Below are 17,845 nucleotides of genomic sequence, written 5' to 3'. Positions count from 1 at the left end.
GTGTTGGGTTGATAGGGTCTGGTAGTTATGCATGGTTGATATCGTGATCTCTTTGATTTCAAGGTTGAAGAGGGGAGGGATTGGTGGCAGTATTGAGCTAAAAAAATGGAAATGATTTGCGCAACAATGTGTGTTTTTTTTTTTTTTTTGGCAGCTGTGGGGGGGTGGGGTGCAAGAACAACTGCATGATTCAGCATTTCTGTCTCACAATGGGACATGCAGTTTATGTGCTTTTGCAACATTTTGAATAAATAAATCAGTGATTACACAAGAAACTGAATATCCAGAGATTTCTGGCAGCATAACCCATCAAGAATAGAGCCATTGGTGTATTCAAAGCATCCAACCAAATATCTGGATTTCCATGGTGTTTTTCTTGCCACAGTTTAAGTTTTAAGTTTAAGGTTAGACTCAATCACTGAATAGGGAAAGTTATTGGCACTTTTGCAGCAGCTTCATGTGTTGGAGACTTCACTGAAGAATTCTGTATCTTCATACTTTGGCGCTGAGGCTTTTTTTTTTTTTTGCTCATGGTAAGGAAAATACTGAGGTCAATTCATGTAGTAGTTGCCACTAAGGAAATATTCCTCACATCCTTTATAGAGTGGGTTTTTTGTTACTTGATCTATTCTACAGTATAAGCTTCTTTTTATGAAAGTTTGAGGCTTTAAGATTTATTTGTCCACATTTTCTGTTATAATGGGGAAGATGCAAAAGCAAGATTTAGGCTAACAATACATTAATAGATGGTCTTTCTAAGGTCCCTATTACAAGGGGGATGCTTATAGGCTGGACAGACTGATAGCGTCCATGTAATAGGGCTAGTGATCTGCTGCCGCCCCCCCCCCCCCCCAAAAAAAAAAATTAAATAAATAAAATAAAAAGCAAACACTATTTTTTAGCTGGTTGGACTGTTTTGACAAGCCAAAAGAAATCATTGGCTGCACATCATCCCCTGCCAATGACTGATTGCCAGAGCGGGCTGCACAAGTCCCCTGTGAACAAGCGCTAATCACTGAGATTTGTGCTCCATTATCAGTCTTGGGACAACCTATTTCTAATTAATAAAAAAATAGGACTGTCATAGAAGGGGTTCAACTAGTTAGGAGCAAACTAATACCGAGAGAAGAACTGTTGAAAACAGTATCAGTGGCTGCAAGTAATCCTTTTCTCTTGCTGTGGCATGCACAAAGAATATGTATAGCAAAGTGCAACAACAGCTCATGGGTATGAGCTTTTGAAGTGGGAATCGCATCAACTAGCATACTGCTAGGCAAGGCCTTTCCTTGCAAAGGACAATACTTCATGTCTTAAAGCAAAACCACTGACATTCAAACAAAGCAGTTTCTAACTGTAGGAAAAATGTAATTTCTGCAGCATGACTGGAACACATCTCCGACCAGAGGGACAGTCTGTAGGCACAACATAGACTCCAATATACTCACCTGTACATAACAAGACCAGTTTTTGGATACATGTCCATGCTCAGCCATTGCCTTGCTTGGACATACTATCCGAAGGTAATCTACATTGCGGTACAGGGAGTAACATAAGTCACATCTGTTCCTTGTTGTTCTATTATCCACTGCTAATTAACTGGTTTCTGCGCGAACATGTACAATATTACCAGTCATTTTTAGTGGTTTATGTAATTATACACCACTAAAAAGGAGTAGTTGAGCTATTTCAAAAATTCCACTGGTGGCAGGGGGAACATAAAAAAAACAGTCATTGCTTATCTCTCCCTGTGCCTGCGAAGCCACATGACAAGCTCTGGGACCACTGCCGAAAGGCATTTCCTTCGTGTGGCGGGGGGGGGGGGTTTTGGATGGGAATGCCCATCCCGGCTGATGGATTGCACGCTCAACCATTCAGTGACTGGAACGGCGTCCCGCCCCAGTCACTGATCAAAAGCTTTTCAAATGGCTGGACTTCTCCTTTGATTATAGGACTTTATACTTCCTACCTCTGAGCCCCTGATAACATCACCAAAAACATGTTGGGTGAGGTTGACAGTACTGTCAAGGATGTCATATTTTGTGAAGCCGTTACAATATGGCGCTGACTTAAAACACACAGAGATGTTGACATTCCTTAAAGTTCACTTAAATAGACGGTAGTGTTACACTAGTAACTCTCTGCACCTATCTATCTCTGCCATCTTTGAATAAACTCCTCAGTCGTGTCAATGTGATTATTCCATGCATGAGATATTACTTTTAACATATAATTTGGAACAGACCATCAATATGACAGCACTCTTGGGGAGCATCCATTTTAGTGCGCTTGACAGGACTGATTGTGACAGTAGAGGCTTGTCAGCTAGTTAAACCCTAGCCTGCATGTATGCTGTAATATGTAAATAACCGAGAAAAGGTTTAGTAGTTGTCAGTTATTGCACGACTAGACCAGTGGGGTTACGTATTATGACCTAATAGAAATACCAGGACTGGCAGAAAGTGCCCAATGACCTGCTGTTATAGCAAGTGGCATTTACACTTCTGAGATTTATTTATATGTATCACAATACATGGACAACACTTGCTGATGTTTTTATGGAAAACTAAGTAAGTTTTTATGCATTCCCTTCTCATAAGCTTTTTTTAAATTCACAACTGGTTGTTCTCTTTCATAAACCAAAATAGGGTACAAATATCACTAACCCATATATAATCTGAGAGTTGCTAAGTAGACTTTAAACTCATAACCTGAGAAATGCAATTCAAAAACCAATAACCATCATTATATACATTTTTATTTACTCATATTTAGATTTTTGTATTTCATAAATAGATCTCACATGAATTTACAAACTTGTTATATTTAGTAAACCTCAAACTGTATATGGTGTTTTGCGCAAAGCTTTTCACTTTTTACATCTTTCAAGACCTCTTGTTATACATTATGCTGTCTGCATGATGTAAATGTGAGTGTTGTTGTGGTGACAGTGGGAGTGACCACATCTTCTCCTGTATGGTGCAGTTTGCTGCCCTCTGAGAGGTCATGTACTCCCCTGCTCCTTGGCTGCATGAAGTTAGAATTACATGCCTGGTAGCTTGGGTGCAGCTGAACTTTAATTTTAGGTCATTGGAGACCCTGTTTATGAATAGACCAGATCGGCAGTGGTGCTACACGTTGGTTTTACTACTAATGTTTTACTGTTAATGTACATGCACTTGCACTTTGAAGATGAGTAGGCAGTGATGATGTTACAGCCCTACCTAATATGGCTAAGTTATATTGCACTTGCATTAATTTAGTGGGGGTTATTAAAGTAGAACTCCGGGCAAAATCTATTTTTTATGTTATTACACATGCAAAGTTAGACAAATTCCTAATATACACTAATTAATTATGGGAAATAAGTAGGTCAGGCGGACTTTAATTGAATTTAAAGTGACGTCACGACCCGTTCTATATACCTGAAGGGTCCAGCAGGGGATGCAGCATATGTAGAAATTACACACAAAAAAATGGGATAACAGGGCCTTTCCTGTGCCACGGCCAGGAGCAATAACAGGAGTGGTGGTGCAATCATCCCGGGCACCCTGGTCCCACCAGCCCCCTCCTGTGCTGCAGGGTGAACTCTCTTTAGTTCCCTGCTGCCTCCCTTCCGCCCCATGCTGCCTCGTGCCATGCAGCGGGGTAAGTGCTCCTAGTATGCCTTCCTCTATCGGTCCCTGTTGCCTGCTGCGGGAGTGAGGCAGCAGGAGCCAATAGGGGAAGGCAGATAAGAAGCGCTCACCCCGATGCACAGGGTGGGAGGGAGGCAGATGAGCACAGGACGAGAGAGAGGTGGCAGGGAACAGGATAGATGTTAACTGAAGAGAGTTCACCCCGCTGTACGGGAGGGGGCTGGTGTGATCGAGCCCCCTAGGGGGGGGGGAATGATTGCACTACCACTGCTGTCATTGCTGAGCCCCCTGCTGAACCCTTCAGGTATATAGACCGGGTTGTGACGTCACGTCTTTTTTTTTTTTTTTTTTTTTTTTTTTTTTTTTTATTTGAGAAATTGAAGCCTGCCTAATCTAGTGAATTGAGGGAAATAGCACTATATGTGCATTTCCCATAATTATTGTATCTTAGGAATTTGTCTAACTTTGCTTATGTAATAACATTAAAAAATAGATTTTGCCCACAGTTCTCCTTTTTAAGTAATGTTTTTTTTTTTTTGTTTTTTTTTATATAATGATTGGTATTTGTTTTTCAGTTGCATTTCACAGGAGAAACGTTTGTGGTTGTTACCATTGACTTTGACAAGAGGGTTATCACTTAACAGTATGTCTGCACTGTTGGAGCACACCTCCTGCTGGTGGCACCTAAATGACATCGTCTAGTCATAAATCACAGACTAAGAACACAAATACAGATATAAAAATGATGACCCTTAATTGTTTAATTATGTGGATACAAGTATTTATTAAAATAGACATGTCATAATATAACAACGCAACTTTACAGAAAAAAAACCTTTGCATTCCTGTCAAGGATTGCATAAAGTGGTTTCCTATGTTATATCACTGTTAATAATAGGACTTTCTTCTGAACAATCTACAACCTTTTGTCTCCTTATGGCACAGCTTTTTTAAATTCTTGCTCTCTTTCAGCTATTTACAATAGAACAGAACATTCCCTCCTAATATGAAGATAATGGGTTCCTAAAAAAAATGACCTTTTTTCTTTGTGGCAAAATTTGCCTGTTACTCTGTTTTCCCAAGTAATTGTGACGCTTGTTTTTTCATAAGGTTAATTGTTTTTTTTCTTTTGTTTTGGGACTGTTTGCTTCTTCACTTTAAAGATTGCAAGCGCAATGAAAAAAGAAGGTAAGTGTGTTTTAATTCTTTCATGGGTCCTTACATCTGCATTTGCCAGGTAGACTGTGAGCTCCTGTGCAATGCTGCTGTTAATTTTCTTTCACAAAATAGTACATGGGTGTGCACACTGGTGGAAAAGAACATGGCAGATATTCAGAGTTCTGATTTCTGCTATATGTTTTGACACTTGACCACTTATTTTGTCACTGCTTTTGAAATGGATGAGCCCCATTTAGCGGTGCTTTTCTATGTCCTGGATTTCTAATGCTACACATGGAATAGGTGACTTGTCACTTATTCCCAGTTGTGTAAAATGTGCGCTGAACAGTATACATGCCACAGTTCACAGTGCAGATGCTTCCTCGAATTAGAAACAATGGGAAACACATTTGCATGTGTGTTTTTGCATGTAGTACATGGCAAAATGCGCACAATAAACAGTGTGATCCTGGCTTTACATGTATCTGGTGCTCTCGAGTGTGGCAGTTACCCAATACAGTGGTTTTCTTTACTCTTGGCGATGGGTTATGCATCATTTCTGTACATACTTTACTGGAAACACTTCTGTTTGTTGTAATATTTTGCCCCTCCATTATCTGACTCATACAACTTCTATTTTTTTGTTTGTCCAAGGACAATGTGAGGCTTTTTTTAAATTGTGTGTAGATAGGACTTCTTTTTTTTTTTTTCCTGGGATGTGAGGTGACCAAATATCGCTAATTATGCCATTGGGTATCATCTTTCCTTCTGTAACGTTTACTGTGTGGGATCAGATGCATCGTTGCTTTGCATTTTAAGTCACAACTTGGGGGGGAGACAGAACAAAACACAAGGAGACAAAGACAAATGGCATCACACCGCAGGAAAGGAGGGGAGGGGCGGTTGAACCCCCTAAATGGGCTAAGAAGTATGAGATGTCATAGTAAGCGCCCCAAGGGGACCATTTTTTTTTATTTTATTTATCCACCTGTATTCGATTCACCAATTCTACTGATGTCGGGAGAAGTCTGTTTCCAATATTTAGCTATTAAACATTTCACCGCAGTTAACACCTAGAGAAGCGGCCTCGTCGTATGCTTGCAAATTCCTTTGGGTGGAACATTAAGCATGTACAGGAGCGAGTCTAACGCAATGACCCGGCCCACTACCACTGCAATCAACCCCTGAATGCCTGTCCAATAAGGTTTCAATTGACTACACACCCAGGAAATGTGTGGAAGGGACCCTCTAAACGTTGGGCATCTCCAGCATTCTGAAGAGGTCACTGTGTAGAGGAAGAGGAGTTCATGGGCATGGTACTAAAAAAAGGAGAATTTTATATTGGTTTTCTGCATATTAAAAAGCATTAAGAAATCATGAAAATGCAAGAAGCCCGAGACCATATAATCTGCCAAAGTTGCCGGGAGATACATCTATTTAGAAAGGTCTCCTATTTTATCGTATAAGTGTGTTGTTCTTCCGTACCCTTAGGGGGAGAGTTAAGTATAGAGTGGATAGATGTTATCAAACCCCTCAGAGGGGCTGCTCTTGCCATAACCTCACAAATAACGTCTGCTTCATAAACAATCTATTGCCCATAATCACCTAAGCCACATGGGAAACATGATTTCTCGGGCGTCTTATTGGGGGACACAGACACCATGGGTATAGGCTGCTGTCACTAGGAGGCTGACACTAAGAAAAAATAAAACAAGTCGGCCCCTCCCAGCAGGCTATACCCGCCCACTGGCACTGAGCTAATCCAGTTTAGCTTAGTGTCAGTAGGAGGCAGATGCAGGTCTGGTTGCTCCAGATCATCTCTGCTACTTTCTATTACTAACAACCCCTTTTTTCCTTACAGGTTGGGCACGGTGAGTAATCTAGACTCACCCTGATCCCACTCCCCAAGTGACCAGGGAACAGACCCTAAATATAGAGGGACTGTCTACCCTAGGTCACCTACGGCCGGACTCAGCGCCCAGGACACAGACCTGCTCAGCTGTCTGTCTCCTCATTGCGGATCTCACTCCGCCAGCCCCTGCACCCTCAGCCTCCCAGAGTTGAGCGTTCAGCGTGGCACAGTGCCGGCAGAAGACCAGAAGACATCGGAACGGTGAGTTTCTGGTCTCGGCGGGCCTTCGCTGTGTGCGCTCGTGCTTGCCGCCACCCCGACCCCGGCGCGCGCCCGACTCTCCCGCCGGCTGTAGCGCCCAGGTCCTGCCCCTCCTCGGCCACCCCTCCACCTGGGCCTGGTACCGGAGGATACTGGGTCCCTCTGGTCCCGAGCGGCAGCTTGCTGGTTTTCTCCGGCGGCGTTCGCCGCACTCCAGTCCCGGCGCCATTCCGGTTCGGGCGCCTGTTTGAATTTCCCGCGCGCGCGCGGTCCGGCGCGGTGACGTCACTGCGCTGAGGACGCCGCGCCAGTACTTGCGCGCGGGCAGGCGCGGTGACGTCACTGCGCTGAGGACGCCGCGCTTCCTCATTCCCGCGCGTCGGCTCCAGGATACAGGCTTCCGGTCCACTCGCCGTCACTGTACCCTGCTCTGCAGCCGTTTCTGCCGGTCTTTACGCCGCTGCTCCTGCTTCATCTTCAGGACGCTTGAATCTCCCGGGTAAGCCCTCTGGGTTTCTTTACTTTACGTTACTGTCTGTTTGCTGCCGGCTCACTGGATTTCTATTCTCCCCCTGCAGCTTGTCACCAGTCTCCGGGTACTCTGCTGGAATCCTTCCACACGACACCTTTTTTTCTTAAGCTGTCTACCTAGGAGATTGCACTTGTGTTTTTTTCTCTTTATATGCATTATGTCTGAGTCAAGGTCTGACTCCTCTCGCCGTCAGCAACCTCCCCCTTCTTCTGTTACTTATTATTTCTGTTCATCCTGTAACACTAAATCTTCTTCTGGCCATTCTCAGCCACTCTGCACTGCTTGCTCCATGCAGTCCTGCTCTTCTCAGTCCCTTGCACAGGATCCCCCTCCTTCCCAGGAGTCGGATGAGCCAGCTCCAGCTTGGGCGCGTTCCCTCTGTCATTCTGTCTCTCAGATGGCTGAGCTTTCCCAGTCGGTCGCGGCCGCCCTCGACCGTCTATCCGCTTCCGCGGCAGCTCAGGCTCGCCCTCTCCCTTCCACCAGTCGCTCCGGTCGGAGTCATTCCCGTAAACGCCTTCGGGCGGCCTCTTCCCGGTCGTCTTCAGGCTCCCCTAGGTCGAGTCTGGCTCCTGCCCACATCTCCCCAGCTAGGCGGTCTCATTCTCCTGGAGACCAGTCGGATTCTGAGGGGGCTTCCGCCTCTGACTCAGAGGATCCTCACATGTCTGCCACGGTGGATAACCTCGTGGCCGCCATCCGTGATACCTTCCAGTTGAAGGATTCAGCGGATCCTCCTCCATCCGGGGAGGTCTGTTTCGACAGGAGCGCCCTCCGTGTCCGTAGCTCTTTTCCAAGCCACAAGGAATTTGACGCTTTACTCACCAAGAACTGGAAGTCCCCGGATAAAAAGTTTGCCAAGCCCAAACGCTTGGACACCTTGTATCCGTTTTCGCAGGACCTTGTGTCTCTCTGGTCCTCCCCCCCTTCTGTGGATCCTCCAGTTTCCCGTTTGACTAAGGCCACTACGCTTCCCCTTGACAATGTGGCTTCCTTCAAGGATTCCACCGATAGACGGGTGGAAGCCTTGGCTAGGTCGGCTTTCGAGGCCTCCGGATCCTCCCTTTTGCCCACCTTTGCCTCCACGTGGGTTTCCAAGGCGATATCGGTGTGGGCTAAACAACTGAGGGACGGTCTTCTTTCTGGGGCGCCCCCTGATGACCTGGCTGACCTTACTCAGCAGATACAGGATGCGGCCCAGTATATCTGTCTAGCTTCCTTAGACTCCGCAGCCAGCTCAGCCTTCGCTTCAGCTAATATTGTGGCCATACGTCGTTCCCTATGGCTCCGTGAGTGGCGGGCTGACCCGGCCTCTAAGAGGTCTCTTACCAGTCTTCCTTTTGCAGGTTCCCGTCTTTTTGGGAAACGCTTGGACGAAATAATTTCTGACGCTACCGGAGGTAAGAGTACCAGTCTTCCCCAGCAGCGCCCGAAGCGTCAGGATACCCGACGCAAGCCGGGTTCCTTTCGCTCCTTTCGGTCGCTCCCGCCTGCCCCCTCCACTAAAAACGCGGGCTCTCAAAACAAGAGGACTGGTTTCCCCAGGAACCGTCCTTCCTGGCAATCCAGGTCGAACTCCTTCCGGCCCCCCTTCAAGTCAGGCGCTCCCAAGACCGCCTCCTCCTGAAGGTTTCCCCCCGTGCGACTCCCCGCTGGTGGGCGGCCGTCTCCTGCATTTCCAGGAGGCATGGCTCTCCCATGTCGAGGACGCCTGGGTGCGGGACGTGGTTTCTCGGGGCTACAAGATAGAGTTTTCCTCCATTCCTCGCGACCGTTTCTTCCCTTCTCGCCTGCCTCGGTCTCCCTCCCTGGCGGCCGGGTTCTCTCAGGCCCTCCAGTCTCTCCTCAACAAGAGAGTTGTCGTCCCCGTTCCTTCCTCCCAACGGTTCCGCGGTTTCTATTCAAACCTTTTTGTAGTTCCGAAGAAGGACGGCTCGGTGCGTCCAATCTTGGACCTCAAGCGACTGAACCGCCACGTCCGGCTATCTCATTTTCGGATGGAGTCTCTGCGTTCTGTCATCGCGTCCCTGGAGCCGGGAGAGTTCCTCTCCTCGGTGGACATCCAGGACGCGTATCTCCATATTCCGATTTTTCCCTCCCACCAGCGTTTTCTTCGCTTCGCCATCGGATCGGACCACTTTCAGTTCGTGGCCCTACCTTTCGGCCTGGCCACGGCCCCTCGTGTCTTTACAAAGACCATGGCGGCTGTCATGGCTCTTTTACGGTCCCGGGGGATTTCAGTAACACCCTACTTGGACGACATTCTGGTCAAAGCCCCGTCCCGGGACCAGAATTTGGAAAGCCTCCGGATAACGTTGGACACTCTCTCTCGTTTCGGGTGGCTCCTCAACCGACCCAAGTCTTCCTTGACCCCCTCCCAGTCCATTGTGTTTCTGGGGATGAGGTTGGACTCGCTTCAGGCTCGGGTTTTTCTCCCGGAGGACAAGCTGGTGTCCCTTCGCTCCGGGGTTCGAGCCCTTTGCAGTCATCGCCCGGTGTCCATTCGATTCTGCATGAGGGTGCTGGGGAGGATGGTGGCCGCAATAGAGGCAGTGCCTTTTGCGCAGTTCCACTCTCGTCCCCTTCAGCTATTCCTTCTGGCGCAGTGGGACAGGTCTCTTCCTTCCCTGGATCGCCGGGTCAGTCCCCCTGCTCGTCTTCGGAGGGATCTCCAATGGTGGCTCCAGTCTCAGAGCCTCTCCATCGGTCGCTCATTCCTGCCCATCCACTGGCAGATAGTGACCACCGACGCCAGCCTGCAGGGCTGGGGAGGAGTGTGGCACACTCTCACCGCGCAGGGGACTTGGTCGCCGCAGGAGTCTCGGCTTCCTATAAACATACTCGAACTACGGGCCATCAGGCTCTCTCTCCTGCACTGGCAGGCGCAGCTCCGAGGTCTCCCCGTTCGTGTACAGACAGACAATGCCACCGCGGTGGCGTACGTGAATCATCAGGGCGGCACCCGCAGCAGGGCCGCCATGGCGGAAGTGGCGCTGATCCTCTCCTGGGCAGAGGTAAACGTGTTGGCCCTGTCGGCTGTCCACATTCCGGGGGTGGACAATTGGATGGCCGACTACCTAAGCCGCGCACGTGTGGACCCAGGGGAATGGACCCTGCACCCCGAGGTGTTCTCCCAGATCTGTCTCAGATGGGGAACGCCCGACGTGGATCTGATGGCATCCCGGATCAACCGACGTCTGCCGAAGTTTGTCTGTCGGACGCGGGACCCTCAGGCTCTGGCGTCAGACGCTCTGGTGATTCCTTGGCGGCAGTTCCGCATGCCTTACATTTTCCCTCCCCTCCCGCTCCTTCCACGGGTCCTGAGAAAAATCAAGGCGGAAGGGGTTCCAATCATCTTGGTGGCTCCGGACTGGCCTCGCCGCGCCTGGTACGCGGATCTAGTGAACCTCGCCGTCGACGCCCCCTGGCGTCTGCCCGACCGTCCGGATCTTCTAAGTCAAGGCCCGATCTGCCACCCGCATTTCGCGTCGCTTCGTTTGACGGCGTGGCTGTTGAAACCTGGGTCCTGAAATCCCGGGGTTTCTCGGACGCGGTCGTCAGGACCATGATCGGGGCGCGGAAGTCGTCTTCTGCCAGGATTTACTATCGCTGTTGGAAGGCCTACCTCCGTCATTGCGAGGCCTGCGCGGCGCACCCGCTTTCCTTTTCGGTGGCCCGGCTCCTCGCCTTCCTCCAGGCAGGACTGGAGTCAGGCTTATCCCTTAGTTCCCTTAAGGGTCAGGTTTCCGCGCTTTCTGTTTTTTTCCAGAGACCCTTGGCTTCGATCTCTCAGGTGAAGACCTTCCTTCAGGGGGTGGCACATCTTGCCCCCCCTTATCGTCGTCCAACTACCTCCTGGGACCTAAACCTGGTTTTGGATGCTTTGCAGTCTTCTCCATTTGAACCCCTCAGGGACGTGCCCCTGTCTATTCTCTCCTTCAAGGTGGTCTTCCTGGTGGCCATCACGTCGATTCGACGAGTATCTGAGTTGGCCGCTCTTTCTTGCCGCCCTCCCTTCCTGGTTTTTCATCAAGACAAGGTGGTGATGCGGCCTGTGGCCTCATTCCAGCCCAAGGTCGTGTCGCCTTTTCACCTCAATGAGGATATTATCCTCCCCTCTTTCTGTCCCGCCCCCTCTCATCCGAGGGAGCGGGCGCTCCACCACTTAGACGTGGTTCGCGCCTTGCGCATCTACCTTGCGCGGACTAAATCGTTTCGCACTTCTGACTCCCTTTTCATCATCCCTGAGGGTCCTCGCAAGGGATCGGCGGCGTCCAAGGCGACCCTTGCCCGCTGGATTCGTTCTGCTATCTCTCGAGCTTACAGTGGTAAGGGGAAGGCTCCTCCTTTCGGAGTCTCGGCTCACTCCACTCGGTCGGTCGGGGCTTCCTGGGCTATCCGGCATGGGGCTTCGGCCCTTCAGGTGTGTAAGGCCGCCACCTGGAAGTCTCTGCATACCTTCTCGAAATTTTACCGGGTGGACACCTTTGCATCGGCTGATGCGAGCTTGGGCCGCTTGGTCTTGCAGGCAGCGGTGGCTTCTTCCCCTTAAGTTCTTCTCTGCTCTTTCCCTCCCAAGGGACTGCTTTGGGACGTCCCATGGTGTCTGTGTCCCCCAATAAGACGCCCGAGAAAGGAGGAGTTTTTACTCACCGTAAACTCTTTCTCGTAGTCTTCATTGGGGGACACAGCACCCACCCCTTGTTGTCTGTGTTGTTGTTGCCGTTTGGCCTGTGTTTTCAGACCTTGAGGTGGACTTTGGTTTTTTTCCTTTTTTCCTTCGGCTCCTCCTACTACTTTTCACTACTGGATTAGCTCAGTGCCAGTGGGCGGGTATAGCCTGCTGGGAGGGGCCGACTTGTTTTATTTTTTCTTAGTGTCAGCCTCCTAGTGACAGCAGCCTATACCCATGGTGTCTGTGTCCCCCAATGAAGACTACGAGAAAGAGAGTTTACGGTGAGTAAAAACTCCTCCTTTGTGATACGCAGCCAATCTCAAGGGGAGATCACGTCTATTTCTAAGGACCAAGAAGGGCAGGACCTGTCTTTGAAAAGACTGTGGTCGACTGTGTAAGCAAAGTGAAATAATCTGGCTCTGCAGCTGTCTTCAACTAGGTCTGTGTAGAGATGGGGTAATTTAAAGAACAACATTAGATAGATAGATAGATAGATAGATAGATAGATAATTTTTTAAAATCTAGATAAGGTTTTTTATTGTACATTTAACGAATCCTGAAATCATCCAGTTTTCTTTAGTCTAATAGGCCTTAAACTAAGCTTGGACTTCTTTTGTCTGTAATAAGGAGACTGCTGGAAAGTGGTCTTTATTGTATCAGAAGTTTACAGCAAAACTGACCAGAAGAAAATCTCCATTTTTCTCCTCAACCCCCCCTCCCCAATAAAGATTTATCAAACTGGTGTAAAGTAGAATTGTCTTATGGTACATTTACACAGGCAGATTTATCTGATTTTGGAAGCCAAAGCCAGGAATGGATTTGAAAAGAGGAGAAATCTTAGTCTTTATGACCCGTTCCCTGTTTATGGTCTGTTCCTGGCTTTGGCTTCAAAAATCAACGGTGTAAACGCACCATTTGTTCTTAGTTGCCCCTAGCAACCAGTCAGATTCCACTTTTCATTCCTCACACATTCTTTGAAAAATGAAAGGTCGAATCTGGTGCCCGGGGCAACTAAGACCATTCTACTTTACACCAGTTTAATAAATCTCTCCCTAAACCTTTCTACTTTTAGGCACCTTAGATACCATTTTATTTGAGTTTGAGGCAGAAACTCTGCTGCTTCATGCTGTAACTTCCCTGTAGTAAAGTCCTCCTATATGTTATGGAAATATTAGCTGTCATTATGGGGGGCACTATGGCTGACATGATATGGGAATACTATCTCATTCTGGCGGGGGCACTATGGCTGTAAATGGGTGGGTCACCCATGTACAACTTAAAAGAGAGAGCAGATGCTGTTTTAGGAGTGCAGCTACATGAACTGTTTGGAAGAGGGTCAAAGATTGTTTGTTTGAAAATCCGATTTGTGATTTTTGGAAAAAAGAAATCAAATCGACCCCCCCCCCCCCCCCCCCCCCCCAGGGCAAGTTAATCAAATTAACAACTGTTTGTGGCTCTCATTATTAAAGGGAATCTAGAAGCAGGTTAGGGTACAATTTTTAACGACTAATGATAAACTACCGCAAACCATATTGTTTGTCGTTAAACTGAAATCGTTCACCATATTACACAAAACTATGGTTGTTAGTTACGATCTTTACTATGATTGTTATTGCGATCGTTACTATGATCTTTTACTCCTTCTGATCCCAGATGAACAATGTGCAATTACACTTAATGATTAGTGAACAAATATAGAACTTGAGCGAACGAATGTGGAATTACAGCGAACTATGAACGATTAACTATAATTTTAGGTTCAGATCTAAATCAACAATCGACACACGAATGATTTTTCGATTGTTGCCTGCAATTACACAGAAGGATTATCGTCTAAATTCAAACAATATAACGATTTTTCGCAAGATAATCGTCCGGTGTAATAGGGCCCTATGATGGAGTCATACCTTTATTTAGAAGGTCTTCTGTCCCACTAATCTTAAGTAAATGAAGCACTTCAGTCCACTGGATGCAGTCCTGTAGTCCTCAGTGTAGCGATATGACTGCTGTCTCCTGCAGATCACCTTCTCTATGATTTGGCCTTAATAATGGCCTTCTGCAGTGATCTCATTCTTTGCCACTGCTCACTTCAAAGAATATTATCAATATTCATAAAGAGGTTTGCTGCATGAGTCGGACAGAGCGATGAGCTGAGGGCTGCAGAACTGCCTTTCAGGCCGATAATCGTTCAGTGTAAGAGCATCTTGAAAGGCAACGATCGCGATTTTCTCAAGTTCAATGAGTCACCCGAATGCTTTAGGTATCTTTTTGGTTTTGTGTTGTGTGTTTAAGGGTACAAACCCACTTGACGTATTTGCTGCGTGAATCAGTCTTAAAAATAAGCAGGCAAAACGCAGGTTGGCTTTATACAATTGTTCTGCGTTTAAATACGCAATTGCGTATTTTTGAAGCATGAAGCTACATGCGTTTTTCGCACAGGTTGTTAACAACTGATGCTTTGCTAACAACAAGCTTCACGCTTCAAAAATACGCAATTGCGTATTTTAACGCAGAACAATCGTATAAAGCCAACCTGCGTTTTGCCTGCTTATTTTTAAGACTGATTCACGCAGCAAATACGTCAAGTGGGTTTGTACCCTTAATAGCACAGATGCTAATTCACCAAAAAAAAAAAGACACACTAAGGCCTTATGCACACGTTCAGTATTTTTTTCTGGTCCTGAAACAACCCGTGAGAAATTGCGGATTGGACATCCGTATTCCATCCGTATTCCATCCGTATTCCATCCGTTGCTGGACCAGACTTCAACTGAGCAGTGAATGAATGGCAGACCCCCTCTGTGGCATCAGACCCCCTCTGCGGCTGCATCAGACCCCCTCCTGCAGCTGCATCAGACCCCCTCCTGCAGCTGCATCAGACCCCCTCCTGCGGCTGCATCAGACCCCCTCCTGCGGCTGCATCAGACCCCCTCCTGCGGCTGCATCAGACCCCCTCCTGCGGCGGCATCGGACCGACCCCCTCTGCGGCATCAGACCCCCTCCTGCGGCATCATCAGACCTCCTCTGCGGCGGCATCAGACCCCCTCCTGCATGATCAGACCCCCTCTGCGGCATCAGACCCCCTCTGCGGCATCAGACCCCCAGTGTTGAGGTGTTGATTGTAAACACCCCAATTTATTGAGGTAATTGGTACTTGTACCTTTGTAGCCCAGCTGCCAATCATCATTACCAATTAGCTCAATAAATTGGTGTTTACTATGTGGTTAGGAAAGTATCAATGAATCAATTAAGAGCACTGAAGGCAGAACGGCACAGGAGGATCGCATAGGAGATCGCATCCTTACCGCAGGAGGGGTCTGATGATGCCGCAGGAGGGGGTCTGATGCCGCCGGAGGGGGTCTGATGCCGCCGGAGGGGGTCTGATGCCGCCGGAGGGGGTCTGATGATGCAGGAGGGGGTCTGATGCCGCCGCAGAGGAGGTCTGATGCCGCCGCAGGAGGGGGTCTGATGCCGCCGCAGGAGGGGGTCTGATGCAGCCGCAGGAGGGGGTCTGATGCAGCCGCAGGAGGGGGTCTGATGCAGCCGCAGGAGGGGGTCTGATGCAGCCGCAGGAGGGGGTCTGATGCAGCCGCAGGAGGGGGTCTGATGCAGCCGCAGGTTCAGACTGAGGAATTCTCGCAGAAAATGTCCGCGGAATTCCGTCAGCTGTCCGCCCGGAGATCCGGAGAACTATAGATCCCAGCACTTCTATATACTGCTGTGCACAATAGGAGCATGAGTTATCCATATTTTTCTACGGAAATACGGATGCCAAACATGTTGCAATCCGCAAACAATCCGTAGACAATTGATGTCAATGAGAGCATCCGTGAAAAAATCTGGGTCCGCACCCGGTCCGCACTAGGACATGTCCTTTTTTTTTACGGATTGATTTTCATCCATTTCTGCTACTGATCGTGTGAATAGCCCAATAGACTTCAATGTGCACTAACTCGGATACGGAAATACGGATCCGTAAATTACGGAACGTGTGAATAAGGCCTAAAACTTAAAATTTTGTTAGTCAAAGGTTAATAATAGATAACATCAAAAAATTTTAAGTGAAAAACAATCACTACTTGCCCTAGTTACAATACTGGTAGTAGACAAAAAAAGGAAAGAGAGGGCGGGGGCGCCTCCTGGTGTAGTATATCAGGGGAGCAAATTAGGAGGGGGAAAGATGAGTAGCACTCACCTAGTGGAGTTGTGCGAAGATAGGCACAACTCTATGTAGCACATGTCAGATATGGTGAAGTCCCGCAGCTCCTGCCAGGGATACATCAAGGAAGGCTTACCAAACGTAGTTCAGAAGATGGGCCACAGAGGGCACCTGGACCATAGAATCCTGGCTCGATCTGGGCGCGGGTGCTCATTAAAACCACACTATGCCGTGGTTTTTTTCATACAAGAGGTTTATTTAAAAGCACAACGCGTTTCGGCCTCCTATTCCAGGGTGGGCTTTCTCAAGTGAACAGTAATGGCATCAGTAAGCAGTTTAAATAGCACATGACATTACATCGGAAAATGACTTCCGGGTCAGAGTGGAATTGACCGGGTCATATTACATATGTATACTCCATATGTGTAGTCACAGTAACAGATTATACATAAATCACAGGACCTACAAAAATCATGCCAGCAAATGAATCCACAGCAGCGATAGGTATTCAGATAATGATAACCTAAGTGAAATCAGATAGTCAGTCGGACAAAAAGCAGGCAGATGGACTGCACAACCAAAATATGTCACCATTATGCCACAGTACGTATGAGAAAAGTCCTGTTATTTGCTGCTAGTACAAACCAACACATAATATACTAGGGCAGTATACAGTCCGGATGACACATCATACACAAATCATTAACATGTGTGATGTACACTGACATGCAAACAGACAAGAAGAGGCAGAAAAATCTGTAAGTCAGGACTGACCATTGTGCTGGTCACAATAATAATGAAACCAGATAGTGACACAGTCCGATATACTCATCTGGTCCTCAGTACTAGCACATGGCATGATATACTCATCTGGTCCTCAGAGCGCTAATAGCACAGGCAGCTAGCGGGGAATAAGGGGGAAGTAAGCATTGAGCTGACAAGTCTGTGCTCGCTTACCCATGAACATTGGCCCTTGTGATAAAGCCTTTAGAGCAGTCCATTATCACTTCAAACATTTGCACGGTAGTCCAGCTGTGTGTTGGTGGGTTTTTCTTACATTAAAAAAAGGGAAGTACATATAATGTTGCAGGAGCCAGACACCCTGTTAGTATCCGTGTGTGCACAGAATGGCCTGGTTTAGGATGCGAGGAGTGTTTTTTTTTTTTTGGGGGGGGGGGGGGGGGGGTTAAAGGGAACATCTGTTAAGGGGATCCTGTCACACTGACAATTCAGTCTGATCTGCAGGCTATGGAGCAGAGGAAGGTGAGTACACTATTTTTTATAGTTTCTGTTGTATCTGCTTTTGAATGCTTGCTCACACTCATCCCAGTCAATGGTTGACGGCTATCTCTATGCCCAGGCATATGAGCAAGGCTATCAATTACTGGGTGAGACTTTAAATCTATCCAAACCCATTGTAGGCACAGGCAGTGTCTTTCTCCCTCCCCCGTAAATTACTTTGCAGATCTCCATTTCAGGCTGGCTCTTTTTTATAAACACATGCTCACAGGAAGTTTCCACTGAACACCAGAAATCGCCTGTGATTTGGAGAATTCATCACTGGCAAGTTCCT

General features: G+C 47.7%; 1 protein-coding gene across 2 annotated transcripts in view; it reads left to right on the top strand.

Annotated features, from left to right (window-relative positions):
- LOC138783465 (uncharacterized) overlaps positions 1-17,845 on the top strand; it is a 78,054-nt gene that overhangs the window by 35,366 nt on the left and 24,843 nt on the right. For both annotated transcript variants that reach the window (XM_069958188.1, XM_069958187.1), the window contains exon 17: positions 4,799-4,823. In XM_069958188.1, the coding sequence (XP_069814289.1) occupies positions 4,799-4,823 (25 nt within the window). The remainder of the gene's footprint in view (positions 1-4,798; positions 4,824-17,845) is intronic.

This window comes from Dendropsophus ebraccatus, chromosome 2 (assembly GCF_027789765.1).
Source record: "Dendropsophus ebraccatus isolate aDenEbr1 chromosome 2, aDenEbr1.pat, whole genome shotgun sequence".
Lineage (NCBI taxonomy): Eukaryota > Metazoa > Chordata > Amphibia > Anura > Hylidae > Dendropsophus > Dendropsophus ebraccatus.
The sequence above is the reverse complement of the archived record's forward strand: the minus strand, read 5'-3'. Positions and strand labels throughout refer to the sequence as shown.